A 24,799-nucleotide genomic window follows, 5' to 3' on the forward strand; every position below is an offset into this window, starting at 1 on the left:
TTTATCCTGCGCCATCTATCACCTGCCACATGCAGGGGCGGCCTTAGGCATGTGCAAGCTGTGCACCTGTACAGGGCCACCAAACCCCAGGGGCCACCACGAAGAATTGGATACAATACATATTCGTGGCGGCCCCTGGCAGGGATTTGGCGCATGAACGACTGAGCAGTGCTAAATCCAATGTGATGCACGCTGAATGGTTGTTCTTATACTCTTTTCCTTTCTAACCCAGTCTCGTCTTTGTGTGGGGTCGGCCTTGTTTCGGGCTCTTCTGGTAGGTCTTGTGCTTGTTTAGAACTTTTTTTCCAGGAGAATCGAGCTTGTTTTAATTGTCTAGATCTGGCACCTCCGGAGGTTCGCATGCGCGCGCATGCGCAGTGCCCGCGAGTCCTGCAGCGAAGGGGTTACAGAAGCACCACGCATCACTGGCGGCAGGAGGGGTGGCAGCACCCATGCCCGGCGTGCAGCGAGCAGCACCGAGACCGGCCGAGGCCATGCACCGGCGCACCTAGAGACCCTGGGCAAGAAAGGCCGCCTTGCAGAGGATAGCATGCCAGTGTGCAACCTTTGGTGCCAGCTGCGAGGTGAGCAGCCCGAGGGTCAGGGCATGGGGAGGGGGAGTGAGGAGGTCAGCGTGTGCCACTGCAGAGTGAACCCGAGGGAAGGTGAGCCATTGGACGAGGGTGTGGGGAGCCCTGGGGAGGAGGGCAGATCAGGCGTAGGAATGTATCCTAGCCCATGGGGGTGAGGAGCCGGGTGCGTGGGGATGGTTGTGTGAGGATGTTATTGTAGATGGTGTGTGCTTTGGGTCTGGGTGGAGGTAAGCCATGTGAGGTGGCGAGCTGGAGGTATTCTGGTGGTCATGGGAAGGGAGGGCATGATGAATCGTGAGAGAGAGCCTCTCTCTCACGATTCATCTCTGAGAGGGCGCGGGTCGGAGAGGTGGTCACCGTGCGCCAGGGGTAGTGAGTGGTACAGATCGGCGCTGTATGTTGAGGGAAGAGTGAGTCAGGAGTGCAGGGGCGGTGTTTACTTGTGGCTGAGGGGAGGCATGGTGACTTTTGGAGGTGTAACTTGGGAGGCACGGTCGTATTGGGGGGAAGAGGAGAGCAGGGTACGAGGTGTTAGACGTAATGTTAAGGATTCATTAAAATGATTACAATTACAATCATGAAAACAGAGTATGAAGCTGATACTTGTGATCTAATGAGTGGATCTGCCTGTACAAATCTTTTAAAACATCGAGTGTTCGAATGTACTTGGCATTTGGTTATGTCTGTTTATATGGTGTTGAGGCAGACATGAAATGCAAGCACCTATGGATGGACGCCTGGAATAGAATGGCAGTGCCTACCCATGTTAACTCAATCTAATGACCTTTTGCAGAGACCTTGGTAGGAGACTGGCTTCTTGATCATTTCTTTAATTACATTCCAGTGCTTGTCATGTGACTAGCAGAGAAAACTAGTTTAACTAGTCCTCAGTTTGCAATTGGTGAAGCAGCCTTCTCTGTCCATACTAGGGGCATAGTTACCATTGGTTCAGCAAGTACAGTGGTACTGAGACCCAAAACCCTCAGGGGCCCATTGAACCCTGATAATTGCTATATTTTACTTCCTGAGCAGCAGCCAAAGGGGCCATTTTCCTTGCTTATGCCACGGCCCATGGGGTCGTTGGTACGCTGTGCTAGTGATTCGTACGTCTGCTTGAAAGTTGTCTCCTGACTGGATGTTCCTTGCACATTAATTTAGCTTCAGTGAACCTCTAGTGCCTTTTCATAGCCTTAGGACTCACTGTAATTAATCCTTGTTTAATAGGTGCTCTGAAAGCGAGCAGAACTGGTTGCTGGAATATGGCACTATACAAGAAACCTTAATTAAATATATTGTATTTTGTCTTTTGACAATGTGGTAAAGTGGACAAGTCTTTGGTTACCTGTAGGCTGTCTTCAGGATCAGTTAGTGACGTACTGAGACAGGTCTCTGTGTGCCATGATTTCAAGGTAGCTTACTCTCTTCCTGCTAAGGTCACTTCCCATATAGATCATGAACTATTCTCCAGGCTCTACTGTTCTCAGTGGACTGAGAAAACAGACCTTGTATGCCAAGTCACATGATCTACCCTATAGTTTTATAACACTCTTCAAATAAACCTTCCATATGTGGCTAGTCCTCATAATGTGTCATACATGTAGTGGGAAGGGTAATTACTATCAATCAGTCAGGGTTTATAAAGCTCAGCTGCTTCACACCTAAGGGTCTCGAGGCGGTGTGGGATTCATGCTGCTGGATCATGCTGCTTGTTGGTTTAACAGCGAGGTCTTGTGGTCCTTCCTGAACTGCTGGAGTGATGGTGAGGCTCTGAGGTGCAGGGGGAGGGTTTTCAGGTCTTCACTGCCAGGTGGGAGAAGTAGCGGCCTCCACTGTTTTATCAGCGGCTGCATTGGGTGGCTGCTAGGGAGATGGTCCTGGAACATATTTTCCTGGTAGGTTGGTGGAAATTCACTCGTTCATTAAGGTATGCTGGTCCTTCATTGTGTAGTCCAGGGAAGACATGGCTTGGCAGTTCGGGCTGGACTGTTCCCATGAGGCACAGGGTCAAGGCTGATTTGCATATGGCCATGTCTGAACTGGGGTGGTGTGGGGAGCAAAAAAACGATGGATTTAGGCCCAGATCTCTGTACTGGGGTGAATGTATGACATTGTTCTGCATTCTGTCCATCAACTGTTGTTTTTGCAAGAAAATAAAAATGACACATCAAAATCTTTCAGCAGCCGCCACTGCTGATTGTCTTCTTTTTTTCCCTACCCACTGCTAGCCTCGCCCGCTGCATTGCAAGCAAAATGAAGAGAATTCGAGTACACAAATCTGGTTATTCGAAACGAAAGAGAAAGGTGGCTCAGCAAGCTTTCGTAGTGTCACAGGAAGGAGCAATCCTGAACTTTATCACCCAAGGGAAACCTAAAGATGGAGAATCCTCTGGCCAGAGTACTGCTGATGCACTAGGTAAAACAGGCGCTGACGACCATAAAGAAGAACAAAAAAATGATGATATCCATGAGCAGAATGATACTCATGAGCAGACCAATGAAAATGAACAAGGTGACTCTGAAATTGATACAAACATGCAGCAATTACCAACTCAGGATGAGGATTATTACAAAACACCCTCAGACAGAGAAACTGAAACATCATTCATCGGTCCATCAACATCTGGCATTCTGAAGGAGGTTCAGAGTTTACAGACGGATGATGCTGGTATTGAAAAGGAAGCCAAAGAGCAAGACCATGTTACAGACCCGTGTTCTGAATATGATTTATGTGATTGGAGGGATCCTACTTTGTGGCCGCACTCTCTTACGGACGCGCAACGTGTTTTTCTTGTTGAAAGGGGTCCCTCCAGAGACCCAGATTCTAAAATAAAGTATCCAAGTGATGAGCACTCAAAAAGTAAACGTTGTTTTTCTGTTACCATTTTACTGGTAATCTTACGCCTTTTCTGGACGTTTTATTAAAACACCTTCCTGAGCTCCACCCCGCCCGGACCCTCTCTTCCGGGGCCCCCTACCTGCGCTCCCTGCACAGGGCCACCATGAGCCTAGAGCCGCCCCTGCCACATCAGACGCACTCAATTAAAATGCCTTGAATCCAGCTAAGCGCGCAACAGTTTGTCTTTTTCATACTTCTGTTTAGATGTAAAAGCCCGGGCCAAGATCGGTTCCATTTCGATGAGAAATATAAGTGGCTCAAGCCCCAGCAGTTGTCTACTCGCAACGGATGGGTGGCAAGATTCACGCTCGATTTTAAACCTTGGAATGAAAAACAGATCAAAATGGCAAGGCTTTGGCTATGTGGCTGAATAAAAAACTGCGCAGTCAATCGGAGCACATAACAGTCTGTTGTTTCTTTATATAATTTAATAGCACGCCCTAAATAAAGAAATTCCATAGGTGTCGACTCTATAGGGCAAACGGAAGATTGTCAGCCTCGGTCTTACTAAGCGGTTGGCTTCGCCAAATGTTGTCCATAAGTCTATTAGTCTGTGAGCTGTCTTTCTGACATCTCTGCCACTCGGTGTCTTGGGTTTCGAATTCTCTTCGGAGCACAGCTCAACATAAGTCAAGTGAAGCTCAAACCTCTTTATAAAAACGTGTTTTTAAAGTTCAGCATTACACAAATCCAAAGACAAGCTAGAGAGAAAAGATGCCCATGGACAAACCCTCTATGCAAACAGAGTTAGCAGTCGGTGTATTGAATCACATGAAATGGGCAAGTTTGTACTTCACTTTGCATAGATTGCAATTAACGCAAATGTAACAAGCATTGGCCGCGCGGCCGTAAAAGTAACGGCAGCGCGGCCGTGAATGCGAAAGTAATCGCGATCAAAGCGAAAGTGATTGCGATCGCTAGGACGGGACGCGCTGTGTGGAAGCACGTGAGTGGTGTGCGCGCAGCAGTGATTTGCGGCTGCGCGTGTGCACGCTCGCGTGCACTCAAGCTTTAGGCCACAGGCAGCACTTTAAAAATCCCAAATACAAAATGTCTCTCCGAGCCAGCGCATGCGCTGGGCTCAGCAAAACCTAAAATGAGGAGAAATTAATACATTTCTCCTCATTGTGCCTCGCTACGCGACCCCTAGGGTGGCGTAGCATTCAGGCACATTTCCAGATTCACGATTTCTCGTAAATCCGGAAATGTGTCTTGTTCCATGGGTGTTGCGTGGGAACACCCACAGCAACACCCATGGAACGCCCCTTTCACGCAAAGTGCTGCGTGTAAAGGGGCCATATTTACAAGGACAGGAAAAGCCATGCAGGGTGGCTTTCCCTGTCCTTGTAAATATGGAGCAGTAACATGCGTCACCAGTACGTCACCAAAAGTGACGTACTGGTGGCACAGGGGGCTTGTAAATCTGCCCTTGTGTATCTATATTATGCTCACCCCAGTAGGTATCCATAAACCAACCCCTACTCATATGCCATAATGTATCTTAGGTCAAGGCAGGGGATCAGAAGATTTTAGCGGTTCAGTTCCATGCACGGTCTGCCGCCCGTAACCTGCCCCTCGTCCTGCCTTCGTCTCATGGTGCCCTGGGGCATTGCAGCGCTGGCCCCACGAGGAGCAAAAGGCCCGATGATGAAGCATGACACCCACATGTGTGAGTGAGGGCAATACTTCCAAATAAGGAACCCCCACCCCCCCAAACCATAGATTCCAACCAGTTACTTCTTCACCCTTTTCTAGCTTTTTATCACTTAGGAACAAGTACCCAAATTGATTATAAATATCATTCAAATGTAGAAGCACGGGGATTGGACCTTTATCTTGCCCTAGTCCCTCTCTTTGTGATTAATGATCACACATGATATTAAACAGGTCGGTCAGGCATCGAATAGTGTACAGTGTACTGAAGGATGAGGCAGCAGGCGCATGCAGCATGCGTAGGACAGGGTAAAAAGGCGGTGGAGGTGCGACAAAAAACCTAGGACAAAAGAACAGGGGATAGTGCATTGGGAGACAAAGTGGGGGTGGGCAGAGTAGCAAAACAGAGGGGCATGAGTAAGAAGTTGAAAATTAAAACGCTGCCTTACATGGGAGTGACCAAGCCTCTGGGGACACAATTGATGTTGGCCACAAAGGAGAAATATTTGGAAGGGAGAGTATGTGTAGATGTTTGAATTGCTACACAGGGAACTTTGGTCTAAACAAGGCTCAAAAGAGAAGGTGTACAAACTCTGTAAGAGAGCCAGGATGCTGTTGACCATTGAAAATTGGACGGTGGCCTTTCTGATATTCGCCAGGGTATATTACGAGATAATTACCGAATGTTGCATGAGCTCTTCAAATACATGGATGTGATTAGGAAAGCACAGATTACATATGGGGTATGCCTGGGCACAGTATGATGACGAGTTCAGAGTGCATACGGTGCTAGATACAGAGACAAAATGGGAGAGATCTACTCGAATTTGTGGAAGCACACCATGGGCCTTTCTAAGTTCAGAAAGACCATTTTTAGGTCTCGCCTAGCGTTGCAGCACATGCGTTGACCGCTTTGCGAGGCATATTGTAGTAGGGACAGATGTTGGAGTGCCGTGGAAGCCCCGCCCATATGTTTCATTGGCTGGCGTCATCGTCTATGGTAAATGCTGGCTTCTGATTGATAATGAGGCTTCTTAGCCCGTCCTTGTTACCGCCCAGTCTCCTTTAGGGACCACCCAGCAGGATGGGATCTTTTACTTGCGTCGTTACACGGTGGGCATTGCAGCGCTGGCCCCACGAGGAGCAAAAGGCCCGATGATGAAGCATGACACCAACATGGGTGAGTGAGGGCAATACTTCAAAATAAGGAAACCTGCCCCCCAAACCATAGATTCCAACCAGTTACTTCTTCACCCTTTTCTAGCTTTTTATCACTTAGGAACAAGTACCCACATTGATTATACATATCATTCAAATGTGGGAGCACAGGGATTGGACCTTTATCTTGCCCTAGTCCCTCCCTTTGTGATTAATGATCACACATGATATTAAACAGGTCGGTCAGGCATCGAATAGTGTACATTGTACTGAAGGATGAGGCAGCAGGCGCATGCAGCATGCGTAGGACAGGGAAAAAAGGCGGAGGAGGTGCGATAAGAAACCTAAGACAAAAGAACAGGGGATAGTGCAACGGGAGACAAAGTGGGGGGTGGGCAGAGTGGCAAAATTGAGGGGCATGAGGAAGGAGTTGAAAATTAAAAAGCTGCCTTACATGGAAGTGACCAAGCGTCTGGGGACACATTTGATGTTGGCCACAAAGGAGAAATATTTAGAAGGGAAAGTATGTGGAGATGTTTAAATTGCTACAAGGGAACTTTGGTCTAAACAAGGCCCAAAAGAGAAGGTGTACAAACTCTGTAAGAGAGCCAGGATGCTGTTGACCATTGAAAATTGGACGGTGGCCTTTCTGATATTCGCCAGGGTATATTACGAGATAGTCACCGAATGTTGCATGAGCTCTTCAAATACATGGATGTGATTAGGAAAGCACAGATTACATATGGGGGTATGCCTGGGCACAGTATGATGACGAGTTCAGAGTGCATACGGTGCTAGACACAGAGACAAAATGGGAGAGATCTACTCGGATTTGTGGAAGCACACCATGGGCCTTTCTAAGTTCAGGATGACCATTTTTAGGTCTCGCCTAGTATTGCAGCACATGTGCTGCTCGCTTTGCGAGGCATATTGTAGTAGGGACAGATGTTGAAGTGCCCTGAAAGCCCCGCCCATATGTTTCATTGGCTGGCGTCATCGTCTATGGTAAATGCTGGCTTCCGATTGATAATGAGGCTTCTTAGTCCCTTCTTGTTACCGCCTTGTCTCCTTTAGGGACCACCCATCAGGACTGGATCTTTTACTTGCGGCGTTACACTTGGGCTTCATCTGGTGGGTGAGCACTATTTTGAAAATGGACACTGATGGGGACAATGGCGCAGCGCTATGCGATTTAAAGTGTATGCTTTTTATTACTTTAATGAGCGCGGCGTCCACTTAAGGGACACCGCGCTCAGTTTTTAATTTTTTTATTTTACTTTAACACTCAGCGCAGCGCCCGCTTGAAGGACACCGCGCTCGGTTTCTTCATATTTTTTTAAGTTTAACGCTGAGCACGGCGCCCGCTTCAAGGACACCGCGCTCAGTGTTAAAGTTTAAAACGAGAGCGGTGTCCTTAAATCGGTGCCGCGCTCAGTTTTAAACTGCTCGGTGGGTGAGGAGAGAGAGGGGGGGGGGGGTTGCTATAATGCCTCCAAGGAAACAGGAACCGATAATGTGTTAATATTGTGGCCTGTGATCCTGCAAGTTGCTTGGTGGGCGTGCTATTCTGCCTCGAAAAACCTCTTCCAGGTCAAAAGAAATACCTATTTTGCCGAAGAGGAGAGTGTAGAAAACCCCTTTACGTAGGTCTACATTGTAGTCAATTAGTTGCTTTCGCGTCCACTGACTTTGGATCCGCTGCCTAACAAGGATACGTCTTCTCATCTCCGGAATAAAAGGTCTCAACACTTGTGAATTTTGTTGATTACGGGCAGAAATAATTAAACGAAAACCGACGCAGGAGTGAAATGTATACGTTTAGCCTTTGTGCCTTGCAAATCTTAAAATGAATGAAACCCAAGCGGCAGATATGTAGGAGGCAAAAAAAACGCGGCATGCAACTCTTCCTTTCAAATCCTAAAGAAAAACACACCCAGTTTCCAGTGCTGTCTTTCTTGTCAGCCCCCTGCTGAGATGAGAGGTCAGAAAAGAGAGCGCTGGAAGGGATGGGGAGAGACGAGGGGCAGCTGGTATTTTATCAGAAAGTCACATTTAATCCATGCCGGGCCTCTGGCTGATATTTTGAAGTGATTATTTTCCCTCAATGCCAGATTTTAGCAGTCATCATAAAGGAAGCAGGGACATAATCCATTAAAAAAAAATATAGAAGGATGCATTTCCCCTTACGCACACAAGTGAATTCTTTAGCTTAGATCTAGAAAATTGGAAATCAACACGGATAGAATTAACAAGGCATACATCATCTCTGCCTCCACTTATTGGTTATCGTATTGACATAAAGAACTTCTGATTGCATGATTTATATAGCGCTTAATGCCATTGAAGAGCTCAGGAACTGCTCCAGTTTTTATTGAGTTCCCGGGTGCCCTTCGCAACGGATGTTTGCATTAAAGTTTTATGCATTTTGGCCTAAACTCAAGGTCATTCATGCCCAGCTGTGTCTCTTTTCAAAGGAAGCAGTCTGTTCTTCTCGAGTGCTTTTACGTGGGTGTTAAATCAGTTACCCTCATTTTGTGGCAGTGCCATGTCAGAACAAGTAAACAACAAGCATTTGCAATGCAATCGGCCTCGCCTTTGAGACCTTGTATGTATTTTGCTATGCAGCACATTAGCCTGGGTGCTGAAACATATACTGTTCTTTAACATGGAGGGAAAGTAAGCACCAAACTGCGTGACATGCCAGGTATGGGAACACATGGACAGAAATATAGCCTTTCAGCGCGAAATAGTATTGTCCAAAGCTCTGTTTTTAATATAAAAGCCGGGCCTTCGGTGGTCATATCACTGAAAAAAACAAGATTTGAAAAAATATTAATGTCTACGGGTGCTCGTGGAAGACAATTTCTATGGACTGGAATCTAGAGAATGCTAAAGTGATTCTGGTATTTTAGTGGCCTCTACTCATCGTTTTCTATCAAGAAAGTTAAATAGAGGCAGTTGAACAGAAAAAAGTCCCTAAGCGGAAGCAGACAAGTCTTAGGGCTAATCTCCAGAGCCCACAAAGTACACACATATAAGTATATATTAAAGTATATACTAAAGTATACACAAGAGGTCTCGAATGCTCAGCCTAAAAAGTCATAGGAGAAGCTGAGCAAATGTCTGGCCAGCGAAGGCACCAAAGCTATTGTCACAGGTCAGAAATACTTCCATATATTCAGGGCACTCTAATTATGCGTCATGGTTGATTAAATGGCAAGAATATGAAAGTGTTGCAGCATAAAAGCAGCACATTTTGTGGTAGTATTCCTTCAATAATTTGTCATTTTTTCATATGTTGTGTGCACAAAGACTATTTACTCATTGGTACCAGTTTAACACTTAACTGTAGCATTCAGCAACTTAAAAGTGATCGGTTATCTTTTACAAGGGCCTGTGACTGCACAGCAGCGCTTGTAAGTAACCTGTAACCAAAGTATGCATTAGATGATGGATTATGAGGTAAGTGCGGTAAATCCACAATGATACAGAAAACGCTGGGGCTGCATAAATGAACAATTCCTGTGGCTGTGCATACATTATTTGGTTAACAGAGCAGTAAGGAGAGAGCCACTGAGACACAAATGCCAACTCACACCAATAATCCAAGAAACACTTCAGTTTGTTGTGTGTACTACCTAAAAGACCTTTCATAATATGTAGAAGGCTGTTGTATCTGGTCTTCCGAAACCTGCAAGGATACCTCTCTTTCAGAAGGATTCATCTCCTGTTTTCACGACCCAGTTTTTTGCTTGTTACTGTTATTTCTATGTATTTTAAGTAAAAGGCTTTTCCACCCTGTGCCGAGGGGATAGACGTGCTAGATGAATAACCTAACTAAATAAATAAATGCATACTTAGTGAGTATCAATGTTATATATTTATGAGTGATTGATGGTATACATTCTTGAGTGAGTGAGTTTTGTATAAACACACTCTGAGCAGAATGAAAATGTAGCATGCCGATGTAAACTATTTATCGAGTATGAAATAATTTTGTAATTTTACAAACCAGGAGCTGCACCTATAGTTCTTGGCCACAAAGTCTGTAATTCTGTTACAAATCACATTTCCTCTTTTCCTAGTTTTAAATCAAGGGTGATGATTTGTGTATGATTGCCTTTGAACAAGAAAAACTCCACACTGCCTTCAATAACCCTTGAAGGAAAGAGCCCATATCTCGTGATAAATCCGGGAGAGGATGTAGCCTAGCTGTTAGGGCGGTGGACTTCCAATCTGGGGAACAGGGTTCGAGTCTGGGCAACGACGCTCAACATCCTGTGATTCTGGGAAAATCACTTAATCTCCCTGTGCCTACCAAAAATGAATGTGTCCTCAGGTAAAGCGATCTGATACCTTATCTTGGGTCAAGTTTGTGCTATATAAAACTTTGTGGAAGAATTAAAAAAAATCAACCAGAAACAATATAAGAATTTTTATACTATAGAAATATGTCAGGAAAAAAGTATTAGCAAAAATACAAAGAGCACAAACTATAACGGCTATGTCAAAAACAAATACATAATCTAGCAAACACCGTGGTTTAAAGATTCCTCTGTATTTCTGTGTATAGTACAAATTAAAATGTAAAGAAGGTTATCAACGGGCACCCTTCCCTTAGCAAATGGAAGTAGTGCAAGAGACGTCTTACATCTTAATAAAGCGAATGAAATAAATCAGTAAAAACACTCAGCTCTTGTCAAAAATGGATAGTAAAAAAACCAGTACCGGGATAGCTTGCCCCAGTTCTGGTTTGGCCTCATTGTCACATGGGATCTACAGCCAACCAGACACAGATAAGAGGCTCATGCTTAATACGCCTGCTTTTATAAGTCGGTACGAAAAACAATGGTCCTAGACCTTACTTTATATTTGATATGAATCACAACCTTCAATATTTACTTAGCAAATCATTTCCTGAGCCTATACACTGTTGGCTCACAGTATTTGATACAATCAGTCTATTGAAGTGCAACAACCAAATATTTGTCCAGAAAAACAAGGCTTTTATTCCATCACAGTTAGGGCAACAGTAGGTTCCTTACTGTAAAGGACAAACAACAGAGTGGGAAAAGGGAGAGGTTGCTCCAAGGGAACGTGCGGAAGGAGAGAAGTGCTCCGATGTTGGAAGGGTGAATAAGAATTCAGCTAGTGTGGAAAAAGGAAAAAGTTACAATTTATTTATTGATTAGACTGATAGTGAAATCTCAGTCTTTTGGCAGCCTGGCCACATTTATATCATTCAAGTCCAAATACATTCGATTTTGAAATACACAAATTAAATCTTGTGTTGCACGTTGCGGCTGGGGACTTGTGGTCCAGGTTAGGTAAGTATGGGTGTCGACGTTTCGACCCGTCTTTGGACTCAAGGGGTAATTGGGGTCTTCGGCCTGCAGGTCGTCCTCAGGACGGTGTGGGGCAACCTGAGCGCAGGTGTGGTATCTGTGTCACACACCTGTACGGTGAAGGGAAGGGGTCAGGGTTGTGCACATAATGACTACAAAAGGTAGTGAGTTTTTCATTAGGAGCTTGGCTTACCCGCTAGGTGTCGCGGAGTATGGGGAATCCTCCCATCTATTTTAACCAAAGGGCGTCCTCATCTGAAATTAGAGGGGCTAGTTAATACGTATTAATTTGCAAGGCTCTGTTTTCTCCATGTATATACGATCGCAGGAGTGCTGCACTTACCCATAAATGAAGGGTAACGTGCTTGCTTTAATTCCAGGGCAATCAATGCTGGAGCTGTAAATGGAGGTGATTTAAAAACGGAGTTAGGGAAAAGCCCTGAAACAAGGTGAGGATTAAAAACGGGCAGAACTGCGGGGCGACCCTGGGTCACTTTACCTTATTTCTTGTAACCCTCGTCCACTGTCCACACGAGATACTGGAAGCTGACGGGCCCACCGCAAGGACGTTATTTAAGACATCCCGCTAGCGTGAGTATCACGCTGAGTGTGCGGTAACTAACTCAAGAGGGAAAAAAAAAAAGACTACTGCCGATGATTTAGTCATACGGGGGCCGTTATGTGGCAAAGGGTGGGACCACTAAGGATTTAAGCTGGCAATCGGAAATTTGGTGGTACGAAGGTGTAAATGTTTATTATCCACGGAATTATACATTATTAGCACACGGGGTGATGGCAGTACAATTACAAACATAACCAATGCAGCACAGTTACATTACTTACAAATAAAGATGGTGACGGTACATTAACATAAATGGACGAATTACCACAATTACAAGGGTGAATATAAAGTGGGGATAAAAACATCAATGACATATTCAAACAGAGTTGTCTGATGGCGTGACAAGGGCATTAGTCGCTGGTCAGTAATGATATGAATACGAGGAAATCAGTAAACAAGTGTCAGTACTGAGTAATGGCTACAGCATTATCACTACTGACCAGCGACTAATGACCTTGTCACGCCATCAGACAACCCTGTTTAACATGCTACTCACCCGACGGTTATGAATATGTCACTGATGTTTTTATCCCCACTTGTAATTGTGGTAATTCGTCCATTTATGTTAATGTACTGTCACCATCTTAATTTGTAAATGATGTAAATATGCTGCATTGGTTATGTTTTTAATTGTACTGCCATCACCCCGTTTGTTAATAATGTATAATTCCATGTATAATAAATATGTACACCTTCGTACCACCGAATTTCAGATTGCCAGCTTGAATCCTTAGTGGTCCCCCCCTTTCCCACATAACGGCCCCCGCATGACTAAATCATTGGTGGTAGTCTCTTTTTTTTTCTCCCTCTTGAGCTACAGCGCACACAGCGTGATACTCACGCTAACGGGATGTCTTAAATATCGTCCTCGCGGTGGGCCCATCAGCTTCCAGTATCTTGTGCGGACCGTGGACGCCTGTTACAAGAAATAAGGTAAAGGGACCCAGGGTCGCCCCGCAGTTCTGCCCGTTTATAATCCTCACCTTGTTTCAGGGCTTTTTCCTAACTCTGTTTTTAATTCACTTCCATTTACAGCTCCAGCATTGATTGCCCTGGAATTAAAGCCAGCACGTTACCCTTCATTTATGGGTAAGTTCAGCACTCCTCCGATCGTATATACATGGAGAAAACAGAGCCTTGCGAATTAATACGTATTAACTAGCCCCTCTAATTTTAGATGAGGACGCCCTTTGGTTAAAATAGATGGGAGGATTCCCCATACTCCGCGATACCTAGCGGGTAAGCCAAGCTCCTAACGGATAACTCACTACCGTTTGAAGTCTTTATGTGCACAACCCTGACCCCTTCCCTTCACCCTACAGGTGTGTGACACAGGCACCACACCTGCGCTCAGGTTGCCCCACATCGTCTTGAGGAAGACCCGCAGGCCGAGGACCCCAATTACCCCTTGAGCCCCAAGACGCGTCAAAACATCGACACCCATACTTACCTAACCTGGACCGCAAGTCCCCAGCCGCAACGTGCAACACAAGATTTAATTTGTGTATTTCAAAATCGAATGTATTTGGACTTGGAATGATATAAATGTGACCAGGCTGCCAAAAGACTGAGATTTCACTATCAGTCTAATCAATTAATAAATTGTTAATTTTTCCTTTTACCACACTATCTGAATTCTTATTCAGCCTTCCAACATCGGAGCACTTCTCTCCTTCCGCACGTTCCCTTGGAGCAACCTCTCCCTTTTCCCACTCTGTCGTTTGTCCTTTACAGTAAGGAATCTACTGTTGCGCTAACTATTATGGAATAAAAGTCTTGTTTTTCTGGACAAATATTTGGTTGTTGCACTTCAATAGACTGATTGTATCAAATACTGTGAGCCAACAGTGTATAGGCTCAGGAAATGATTTGCCATGTAAATATTGAAGGTTGTGATTCATATCAACTATAAAGTAAGGTCTAGGACCATTGTTTTTCATACCATATTGAACCCAGGTCCACGACCACATTTGGGTTACCCCATTTCTATAATGTGCTTTTATAAGTCAACAATAGAAAAATGATTGATCGAAGTGCTTAGGCCGACACTTTTTAACCATGGGGGAATTACTGTGGGCAGCATTCCACTGCATTGTTTTTTAACACGTGCCCAAGACTCCCACCTTCTAAGGACCCCACTGGCAAAGTGAAGTTACTCTCTAGTACACTTCTTCAATTCAATATTGATAGGCAAGATAGGGCTTGAATTAGCAATAAAATGGGTAATAAGACTAAACGTTGTTCCAAACAAGGGCCCACAAATTCCTTAAAATTACACTGCTGCCTTCAGAGGAGCACACACAATTCCTATTGATTGATTGCATCGGTTTATTTCAACTTTGTTACTTTATGGAGTGTTTTTGGTCAGACATTTTAGGTGCTTTTGCAGACAGCAAAGTACCTGGGCAAAGGAAGAGACTAAAGTCAGATAATATATAAGACGAAGCACCCCTGTCACACATTATAAGGATATTGCAAATCACCAAGGAGTTCTCCATATAGAGGTGCAGGACTGAAGGCTGAGTTCCTTTATAAGGTGATGGAAGTCAGAGGTGACTTGCACTATCCTTTTAACATATAGAAGGCCTGGTCACACCATCACCCTTCTTACACGCTGCCTACCTCTTGGCGACCTGCTCTCTCACTCAAAAGATATAGAGTGATTGAAGACATGAAGAATAAAAGCAGAATCTACAGTGCACACCAAAACGTAGTTTATGAGAAACATGGCTTCACGGAACAGACGGTTGTCTATGCATTCTGATGTGTGTTCAACTTTGAGGCACTTAAAGGGATTCAGAGGCACTGACCAGCTGGAAAATGCCGTGATTTACCTATAGGACAGTCCTGCAGTCCAGAACACATGAAAAGCATTCACAAGTTATGTCATGAGATAGCAGAGGGGCACTGCAGGCAGTAGGGTCATTTCATTCTGTAGGTGACCCTCGTTTAGTGAAGTGAAGTGATAGCACTGGTGGTGATAAGACATGGTCATGAATATGTGAGAAAATGGGGTTAAAGGGATATGTAGCCTGGCACCTGTCCCTCCAAAACCATCCAACACTGGTAAAGTAATGGTTAATCTTCTCCAACTGAGGTTTTTCTTTACATAAATTTCATTGAACGATTGACACTTCTCTATCCCTCTCTTGATAAGAGAAATAGAGATATTTCAATGGCTCAGTGAGACTGAAGCAAAGAAGAACCTCCTTTGGAGATGATCGGTCATGATTATCAAAGGTCAGAAGAAAAGATGGGGAGCACTTCCTCAGCCAGTCACCAAAAAAAGGGCTACATTGATTTGCCGCATCTCGTCGATGGATGCTATGTGGCTTTGGAATCAGAAGCAAAGCGCCCTTCAGTGGGCAGTTTCTGAGCACGTGTTTATCCTTAACCCCTTCAGTGCCCATGACGAGCTGGACTCGTCATGGGCTGCGGTGGCGCTGTGCCCATGACGAGTCCAGCTCGTCATGAACTCCGCCCGCTAATACAAAGCGCGGCACTGGGCGGGGAAAGGGGCGGGCATGCAAGGGGTTAGAGAATCCAGTTCTACGTCTGTTTAATATTTGATGGACTTAAGTAAGTAAATAGTGCACATAACATTACAAATGATGCCTCAGTTTTTTTAATCAATTAACTAGGCAAATTTAGAGAATTGATACAGAAAAGTCACAGCTGTTACTAACGGAGGGAACAAAGAATGTGGCAATATTTATTTGTTGGTGTTTTTAAGTGTACTGTGCTACAGTGTTGCAGCATGATAAAAGCACTTCATTAATATGTGGATAATGTTCACCCAAAAATATACTTGCCATTTTACAAATCAGTGGATGTCAACTTTCTGTACAAACCAGTAAGCATCCCTTATTATACAAGGTGCGCAGTTCAATCATTTATGTTGCACATTTGGCGCATTGTCTAAAATCATAGAATTGTGTTGCTGTTTCATCATATGTACAAATTTAGACACAGTTCAAGTTGTATAAACACCGGCCAGCCCTATCGATGTGAACCATGGAGAAGGCGCTATGCTGGCTTTGTGTGCAATTCTTAAATTAATAAAAATTAATAAATGTATGTATTTTTAAGACATCGCATTCTCAAATCACAGAAATATTTTACTTCTATTTCATGTCCTTCATTGAGGCTTTTGTATAATACCTGCCACACTTTTACATAATTTTTAAGTCGAGCCTGGGCAGCGCATGCGCTGTTCTGCGAGGCATGCTTTAATCGAGTATGGACTTGAAGCTCCGCCCACTCTACACCCATATTTTTCATTGGTTTGTGTCATTGTCCTTTGTAAATGCTGGCTTCTGATTTGTTCATACGCCTTATGGTCCCTCCTTAGTACCGCCTTGTCTTCATTTGTAACCTCCCATGAGGACTGGCCCTTTTATTTCTGTTGTTACACTGTATGACTTATTTAGTCTGTAAGGACTATTTTCTTTAATGAGTTTCTCCTACTGCAGACACAACATGATTTCCTGCAACATTCAGTGCTCCATGCGCGCTTTCACTTTCCAAGCAGCCCGGGACAATGGTGGCCGCATCTTTCAATAGGTTTTGCATTTACAAGAGTTTGAGTTATTGCCATTGTAAATAACAATGCCTTTTATTTATGTATTAATCATCAAAACAGATAAATAAAAGGCATTGGCATTTACAATGCCAATAGCATAAACCCTCGCAAATGCGAGACCTGTTGCACTGCAAATGCTTGTTACAGCCAGTGGGCTTCCCATTGTGCACAGGCACTTTCTGGAACTCCCCACCTGGGGGCCATCAACAAAAGGCTGTTGTTAGATAGAGCCATACTATGATTTGTTGATACAAAGTATTTTAGAAAAACGTTGTTGTATTTTGTGAGCACTGTGAATCTAGCTGAAAACATGCACATTTTGTATTTTGGATGAATTTAGTGACTAGTTCACTGCATTTTGTTGGTACAGCGAATAAAGTAAATATTGCATGGCATTTCACTGATGCAAATATTTTAGTGAAATAAATCACCATCTTTTATTGATAAACATATTGTTTGGCTATTCCAATGCAGAAAGACATTTGAGAAGTCCTTTTCTTACTTCTTTGATTAAGTTACTTACGTTCAATGAATGCTGTTAATAACACATTACTTATCCAGCCCCCTCCCAGAAGACCATTGAAATTTTGTAATAAGAATTACCGCATTCTAGAGGTAAAATATGTTTGGAATTTGCTGTTGCTCATTTTCTGGAAAAAATTACATCTATGCTTCTCCACACTTACTTCTGTGGATAAAATTTATGTAGATTGTAAATACATTTTTTTTCAAAACCTTTTACTTTGTACCACAGATAATATGAACTTGTGAAAACTTTTACATCGATATTGGAAGTAGAGTGGAATCTGCCAAACTAAAAAACATCCTTTATCTTCACAAAATTAATTTTGGGAAAAACTGGTTCCTGCATGAAAAAGGACCCTCTCAAAAACGCTTGTTCCATGATACAGCTTAGGATAGATAAGAAAATAATGCATAAGAGAAAGAAAAAGCAAATTCTTTGTAGGTAAATATGCAACAATTATTTTTTTCATAAGTTTATTGCATCTAGTTTTCATTTTAAAACCTACACTGTCTTCCTTCACATATCGGTACTTCAGACCACATCAAAATTTAATTCGATCATCCACTTGGAGCACCAAATGGTTTTCTTAAAGGTGCAGCACCTGTTACTTGATGTAGAGGTGATAGTGGGTGGTACCATTTCCTTCCCTCTGCCCATGTCACTGGGTTAGCCTACCTGCGTTCCTGATATTGTCTGCATGGTACGTCCGCTGGGGTCGAAGATCATGACTTGCCCCATGTGCAAATACCTGGGAGCGCCGGATAGATACAGCTGACCCCCCCGTAAGTTGGCGACCTGCGTGGAATAACCTGCGGGAAGGAGCAAGTAAACAAGATACAAGAAGTTTATGCCCCCTCAGTTACCTTGATGCAAAGTGAAAAAAGATTGCCGCCAACACATTTTAGTTTTCACACATTTAGGCCCATAGGCATGAATGGATTTTGCATTTCTTAAAGGTCGGAATCGCTATTTCGAGCAGTTAAGTAATGCAAAACTGCCCTTCGGTATGTAAGAAAGGCATATCAGCGTTGCAAACTGCAATTTCTACCCAGTAGAAATCACATTTTGGGAATAGCAAACTGGGAAATCGCAAATAGGGATTTTCAATTTGCGATTCAGTAACCGCATGAACATACAGGCACATGCATCAGCCATATTTGCGAGTGCAAATGGTGCGATTCGCAAAAATCATCCGTTTGCGCCCGCAAAAAGGGCATTTGCGATGCATCAAGGTTCAAGGCACTCGCAATTTGAGAATTCGCAATTCTTTGTGATTGCATTTAAGGAATCGCAATTTGCGATTCCTTAAATGCTATGCAAGAACCACTATAGAATAGCGATTTCGCAAATTGGGGGCCCAAATTACCATGAAGTTGAACTTGATGGAAATTTGCAAAAACTTTGAAAAATGCAGTTTAGTGCATTTTTCAAATGTTCATGTTGCGCACACACGGGTGCACATCACTATTTCAGGGGTACAACAAGGTGTCATATTGACAGCCTTGCACCCTTGAAATTGCAAGCGCAATTTGCGAGTACCTATTGGTACTCGCAAATTGCGCATGCAATCTCCCATTCATTCCTATGGGCCTGTAGGCCCATAGGTATGAATGGGGAGCCATTCCTTAATTGCGACTCACAATTTGCGAGTCGCAATTAAGGAATTTGTAGGAATCGCTATTTTCTCAGCAATTCCTACACGCATAGGCATTTGCGCTTCCTTATCAGCGAATCCTTATTTTTCGCTAACAAGGAATCGCTAATGGCTTGTTTGATGCATGTGCCTGTTAGTATTTCCTAATTACGACTAGTCGCAAAATGACATTTAGGAAATTATACTAATATTGCATCGGATCTGGTGGCAACCAGGAGTAGACTTAAAAAATGCACCCAAAACGCATCAAATAAGGTCACCTGCTGTTTTATTCATTGTGTATTGATATCACCCTGCCAAACACTTTAAATTCAACCTGGCACATCAACTTAATTGAATATCTTTCCACAAGTTCAAAAATCCCATACATGTGGTTTATCAAGATGTTTGAGTGAATATTTACATTTATACAGGAACCTCTCTCCAGTTGGCCTTGTACATGGAGCAGCGTGTTTGAATGTCAGCATTGCCTCTATTTGGCACTAGCTGTGTACCAGCAAACGCAAAGTATCACTTGAGCAGGTTAAAACACATCCTTTTGGCCTGTCTCTGTGGCATTTGCTCTTTATTACTCCCTTGGCCACAACAATGATATGGAGTACAAACAGAAGATCCATGTCAACTGGTAATTCTCCAATCCTTTGTAAGTGGAAGCATCATTGGCTTAGATTTGTGAAGATGGTTTTGCTCTACTATCTGTCTTTAGATGCTTACAGATGTCAATGAGGAGTGACGGAAGGACCCTGGTGGCACTACTCATGGTACCCTTTATGTAGATGTTACAAAGTCTAATAACAAAATCTCATTAGCTAAAGTATACTAGAATATTGTTAGTCCTGCTACTCTATGAGTGATTTTAGTAGTAACATGTTCACTATGTCATTGGTCCTGGGAGGTCAAGGCAGCTTACTGTGGTTCATTAGTGAGGATTAAATTGAGTTGTTAGAAGCGAATTATTTTCCAATTTACTATTGCAACGGCTCAGTACACACGATTTTCCTTGGATATGGGAGGCTGAATATTATGGAATGGGACAAGAGACTTCCCTGCATAACCTGATGGATTGTGTGCCTCTGATCTAAGTTCTCCATGACAACTATCTGAACCTTTTGGTAGATTTATTTACCTTTGCAAGAATTATGCATATATGCTGAGAGCCTGTGACAAGGGCTGAGTCAGAGAGTAGGGTTCTGAAGCCTGGAGAAGCCCACCAAGTGCAACCCTACTTTGTTGAGAGTGATTACTGTCCTCTCGCCAGGTTGCAGCAGTTGATTATGGATGCCATAGTGGGCCATTTTCCTGTTACCTACATGAGCAGTGTGTCCTACCAGCCCTTCCTGCTAAAATGGTTTCTGCCACTTCCTTCCATCCAAGTTTTTTGTTCTTTCCATGGGAGGCATGGAAGGTGCATGCATGTTTGCACTGAGATTGTGTAGAAGAATGAGGGTGCAAGGTGTGGCCTTTGTATAACTGCAGGAACACTGGGAGCCATTTTGGTTTCCATCTGTAAGAGTTTTCAGGAAATGGGGTCTGGAGACATGTAGGTAATAGCTAGATAATTCCTGAAAGCCTTTTGAAGTAGACCAGGCTCATGTGAAAGGAAGGAGGGAGAGAGAACACCAATGGAAATTTTAAGAGAGTCTCTGCCCTCTTTGTGCTCCAGGCTTCGCCAGAGGTGTGCATCAACCATATCTACGTATGATAGATGAGGGAAGTCAAGATCTTTGTGTGCCATATGTGTCACAAGTGTCTGGTAGGGAATGCCCACCATCAATCCTCTATCTGCCAAATCTGCAAAACAAATTTAAGCTCCTGAGTTTCTAGTGTGAAAGTGAAGTGAACCCCACTTCCCTGAAACTACATATCACAAACAACAGAGAGGGGCTCAGGATCGACATGTTAGTCATCATCAGCATCACTTTCTTTATTCGATCCATTTAAAATACAGATCATAAAAGTACGAAAATACATGTAAAGAATAATAATTATGTAAACATATTAGCAAAAAATCCATTTCTAGATACAAAATCCATTTCTAAGTGCAGAAAGCTCTGCAAAGAGGCTAAAGTTTGCCCCAAAACTAGTCAATACATTAAAAATTCAAACCATATGGACTTGTGGGTAAAAATACCTCAACGTGCCAATTTATAAAATGCTAGAGTGCAGTGTTTTCCTTCTTCTAATGCAAGCCCACAAAAAGAAAGCTATTGAGACGCATATAAAAGGATCGGGAAGTCTCTTTAAAAAATAAAGTGCTACACGGCATTGCTTAAAATTAAAATGTCTTAAAATTGGAAGGATACAGTTTGCACGTTCTTCTTTATAAAACCCACAGAATAAAACTATATGGAGGTCAGACTGCTTTGAAACCTTATCGCCGGGGCAGGGTGACAGATCAGAATGGCTTAACTTCTTTACAGGAAAGCCCAACATCAGAGGAATTAAATTCTTTTGAGACCTCATTAAGATGTATCTATTCTATGGTATTTTAGTGATTCCTAAATAAGAATACTCCCCCTCTGGGATAGAAAGTATTTGTTGATAAAATGCAACTAATTTCTTTGTGCAGTTAGCTTCCTGTCAGTCAAGGGCAGCCTTGTTTAGATAGATATTCTTTAGTTCAAGCTTTGAGCTCTTCCGGCATGTGCTAGGGTCATCAAACAATTCCCTTAGACGGAGTGCTGTCAAAGTTAACTTCACATACTGAAGCCAAGTAATTTTGTGAGAGTTATCTAGATTTAGACAATTTTTTATTATAGATTGGGCAATATTTACAATTTCCCTGTTCCATATGAAGTGCCATAACATTATCGGTGCTAGTTTAATTCGACCAGACACATAGCGCATTCCTAGCTCTAGATGGCAGATATAATTTGAAGAAGATCTGGGAAGTGAAATAATGCCCTTGAAGAATCTGTCTTCAAATTTTTGGGGTTGATCTGTAGGCACCATGCCCCACACAACAGCCTTCTAAGAGACAGCGGATACTGTCTTTGCTTGATAGATATTTGTGATTACTTCAAGAGGTTTTGATCCCAGCTTTTCGACAAAGCCAGAGATTGCTCCCAGACTCCTCTCCATCACTAGGGCCCTGTTCTCTACCATGGTTGACCAAGACTGTTTTTTGTCAAACATAACCCCGAGGTACGAGAAGGACTGTACTACCTCCAATTTTTGTGTTCCAATATGGAAGTGGAGTGTTCTTTTAGCTGTATGTGCACCTGTTATTAGAACAAAGGATTTGGATTGATTGACCCTCAGGTCCAAAGAGGACATAAAGGCTGCAAATTCCTTTATTAAGCGCTGGAGGGCCAACCCTGTTCTGGTGATTAAGACCACATTGTCTGTATATACCAGTATTGGTATATTAATGTTATCAAAAATGGGAACTTCTGGTGTTGACCCCCTAAGGGCTGCCTTGACCCCATTTGTGTAAATTGAAAATAAAAAAGAGGTGAGGACACACCCTTGTCTTACCCCCCTGGTGACCTTAAATGGTCGTGTACATTCCCCGTTTTTGCCATAACGGACAGAAGCTGTTGCGCTGGCATACAATTGGTGGATAAAATGTATTATTGCAGCCTCGATCCCCATAGTCTCCATTAGATTCCAAAAGTGGGTCACAGAGTCAAATGCAGCAGTAAGGTTCATAAATGCCATACAAATCTGGCCTCCCTTTGCTCTGGAATATTTATCTATCGTCAAGCTTAGATTGAGGCACTGTCTATTGTGCCTCTTCCACTGTGAAAACCGTACTGCACTTCGATCAATATATTCTTCTCCCTGGCCCATTCCTCCATACTGTATCACAATAAACGTTCCATAAGCTTTGTGGTAGTATCCTACAAAGAAATGGGTCTGTAGTTTTGGGGGTTTTCTTTATCCTCCTTTTTAAACATCTGTATAATTATACTAGACTTCCACGATACATGGCGACCATTTCTTGCTATTGCATTGAGCACATTTGTTAGCAGAGGGGCCTACAGGTCCTAGTATATTAAGAAAAGATCGATAGGAGCCACATCTGGCCCCGGGGCCTTCCCGCCAATACATTTCCCTAGCCGAGATTTTATCTCATCAAGCGCAAATGTTAGGTGGTCCCTCAATGAAAGAGTCATGGGGGGCTAGTCTGAAGATATGGTATCCGTCGAGCTGAATACCCGCTCAAAATGGGCCACCCACGCTTCTTCGCCAATATGAGTGTCTAACACGTGGGATCTGCAGGATTTCTGAAAAGAGGGGCGTTAATTACCTTCCAAAAATCACTACTGTTTTTAGTGATAGCTGCGTTTTTTAGATTTTCCCATACCTCTTCCCTCAGGACTCTTTCCATTGACTTCTTGCTTCTAAACAGTTTTTCCGGAGGGACGAAATCAGGGCACTATTTCGCAGTCGTGCTGCAAGTGCTATGTGCAATGCTTTTATGGATTGTGTGCAAGTGTGATCAAACTATTGATTTGTTGGAGCTTCAGTTTTTGATTTAGGGTGGGCCAGGGCCTTTTTAACTTCAACCAAGGAAGTCCACAAAATATGGTATGATTGAATGGGGAGAACTATCAGGGTCCAGGCAATTTAGCACAATCTCCTTAGTGTTGGTTATAATTAGCTGAACAAATGTAGATTTATCGATTGGAGGCAATTTTTCCTACCCAGGATTGGTTTCTGGATTTTTTGGGTAGGGAGACAATTTCGTGGGGCCATTGCCAGCATACCAAAAAGGATTGCGTGGTCACTAAAACAGGAACATTGGGTATCAACTTGATCAATATTACCCTGGAAGGCCTCTGACACCTGTACATAATCAAGAGTAGATCTGTACTCATTTCGGCGAAGCTGTTACAAAGATTACCCGATATAGGGTTAGCCTTAATAATAACTTTCATGTTTCTAGCAATTGGAATTTTATTTAGGCTATTGCCATAATCATGATGAGTAAAGTGGCGGAGAGGGTCTCCCAGCGTATCCTCAAGACCATAAACGTTGCTCAGGTTGTAATTACATGGCTGGACATTGAAATCTCCTACCGACAAGATGTTAACACCTTTCTTTGTGGCAAGCTCTGTTGATTTTATTTATCTCTGCATCTAAGTGGACCACTACGTCCTTCATATTGCTTCCAAAATCGTTATTATAAAAATTTGCTAGCAGACAGTCCCAATCATTATGCCCTCAACCAATAGAAGGTGGAAATGGGGACTCGGGCATTGGAAATTCTTGATTCTCAATGACAAAGTTTTCGAGATCAAGGTCAGTAGGCCCTCACCTTGCTCTACCTGAGAGGGAAGGCAGTGCCTCCCTTTGGAAAGAGCGAAAAATGTCAATAAATGTGTATTCAGTTACCTACGTCTCTTGTAGGCATAAAATATCCAAGTTTTGCCAGTGGGCTAACCAGTGGGGTTTGCCCATCTTTGACACAATGCCTGACACATTCCTTAAGCCTAGTTTAGGACTTACTTCATCCTCCCTTAGCTGACATTCAGGGACTTTAATTGCCTTCAGCCCACTCGGATCCCTGTTTCCTGTGTTACATTACTGGCCAATCCTACGCCATTTTACAAGAAGGTAAGTGGTGTCTATAGAAGTACTCCAACGGGAGTGCAGAAATCTGTGTTCTAAATTGGAATTCATCCTGCAATTGGTGTAGAAGGGACCTTGTAACATATTTATTGTTAAAATGTACTACAACACAATCCCCTTGGAATGATTTGATTGAGGGACCCTCCCATCCCACTCTCCTGGCCACAATGAGGTGTCTGGCCAAACCCACAGT

The 24,799-nt window shown here is 43.3% G+C and overlaps 1 protein-coding gene across 1 annotated transcript in view; it reads right to left on the minus strand.

Annotated features, from left to right (window-relative positions):
- LOC146811427 (integrin alpha-X-like) overlaps positions 1-24,799 on the minus strand; it is a 665,400-nt gene that overhangs the window by 295,536 nt on the left and 345,065 nt on the right. Inside the window, exon 12 of the mRNA XM_085615067.1 lies at positions 18,051-18,184. Coding sequence (XP_085471193.1) covers positions 18,051-18,184 — 134 coding nt within the window. The remainder of the gene's footprint in view (positions 1-18,050; positions 18,185-24,799) is intronic.

Source organism: Triturus cristatus, chromosome 7 (genome assembly GCF_964204655.1).
Source record: "Triturus cristatus chromosome 7, aTriCri1.1, whole genome shotgun sequence".
NCBI classification, from domain to species: Eukaryota; Metazoa; Chordata; class Amphibia; order Caudata; family Salamandridae; genus Triturus; species Triturus cristatus.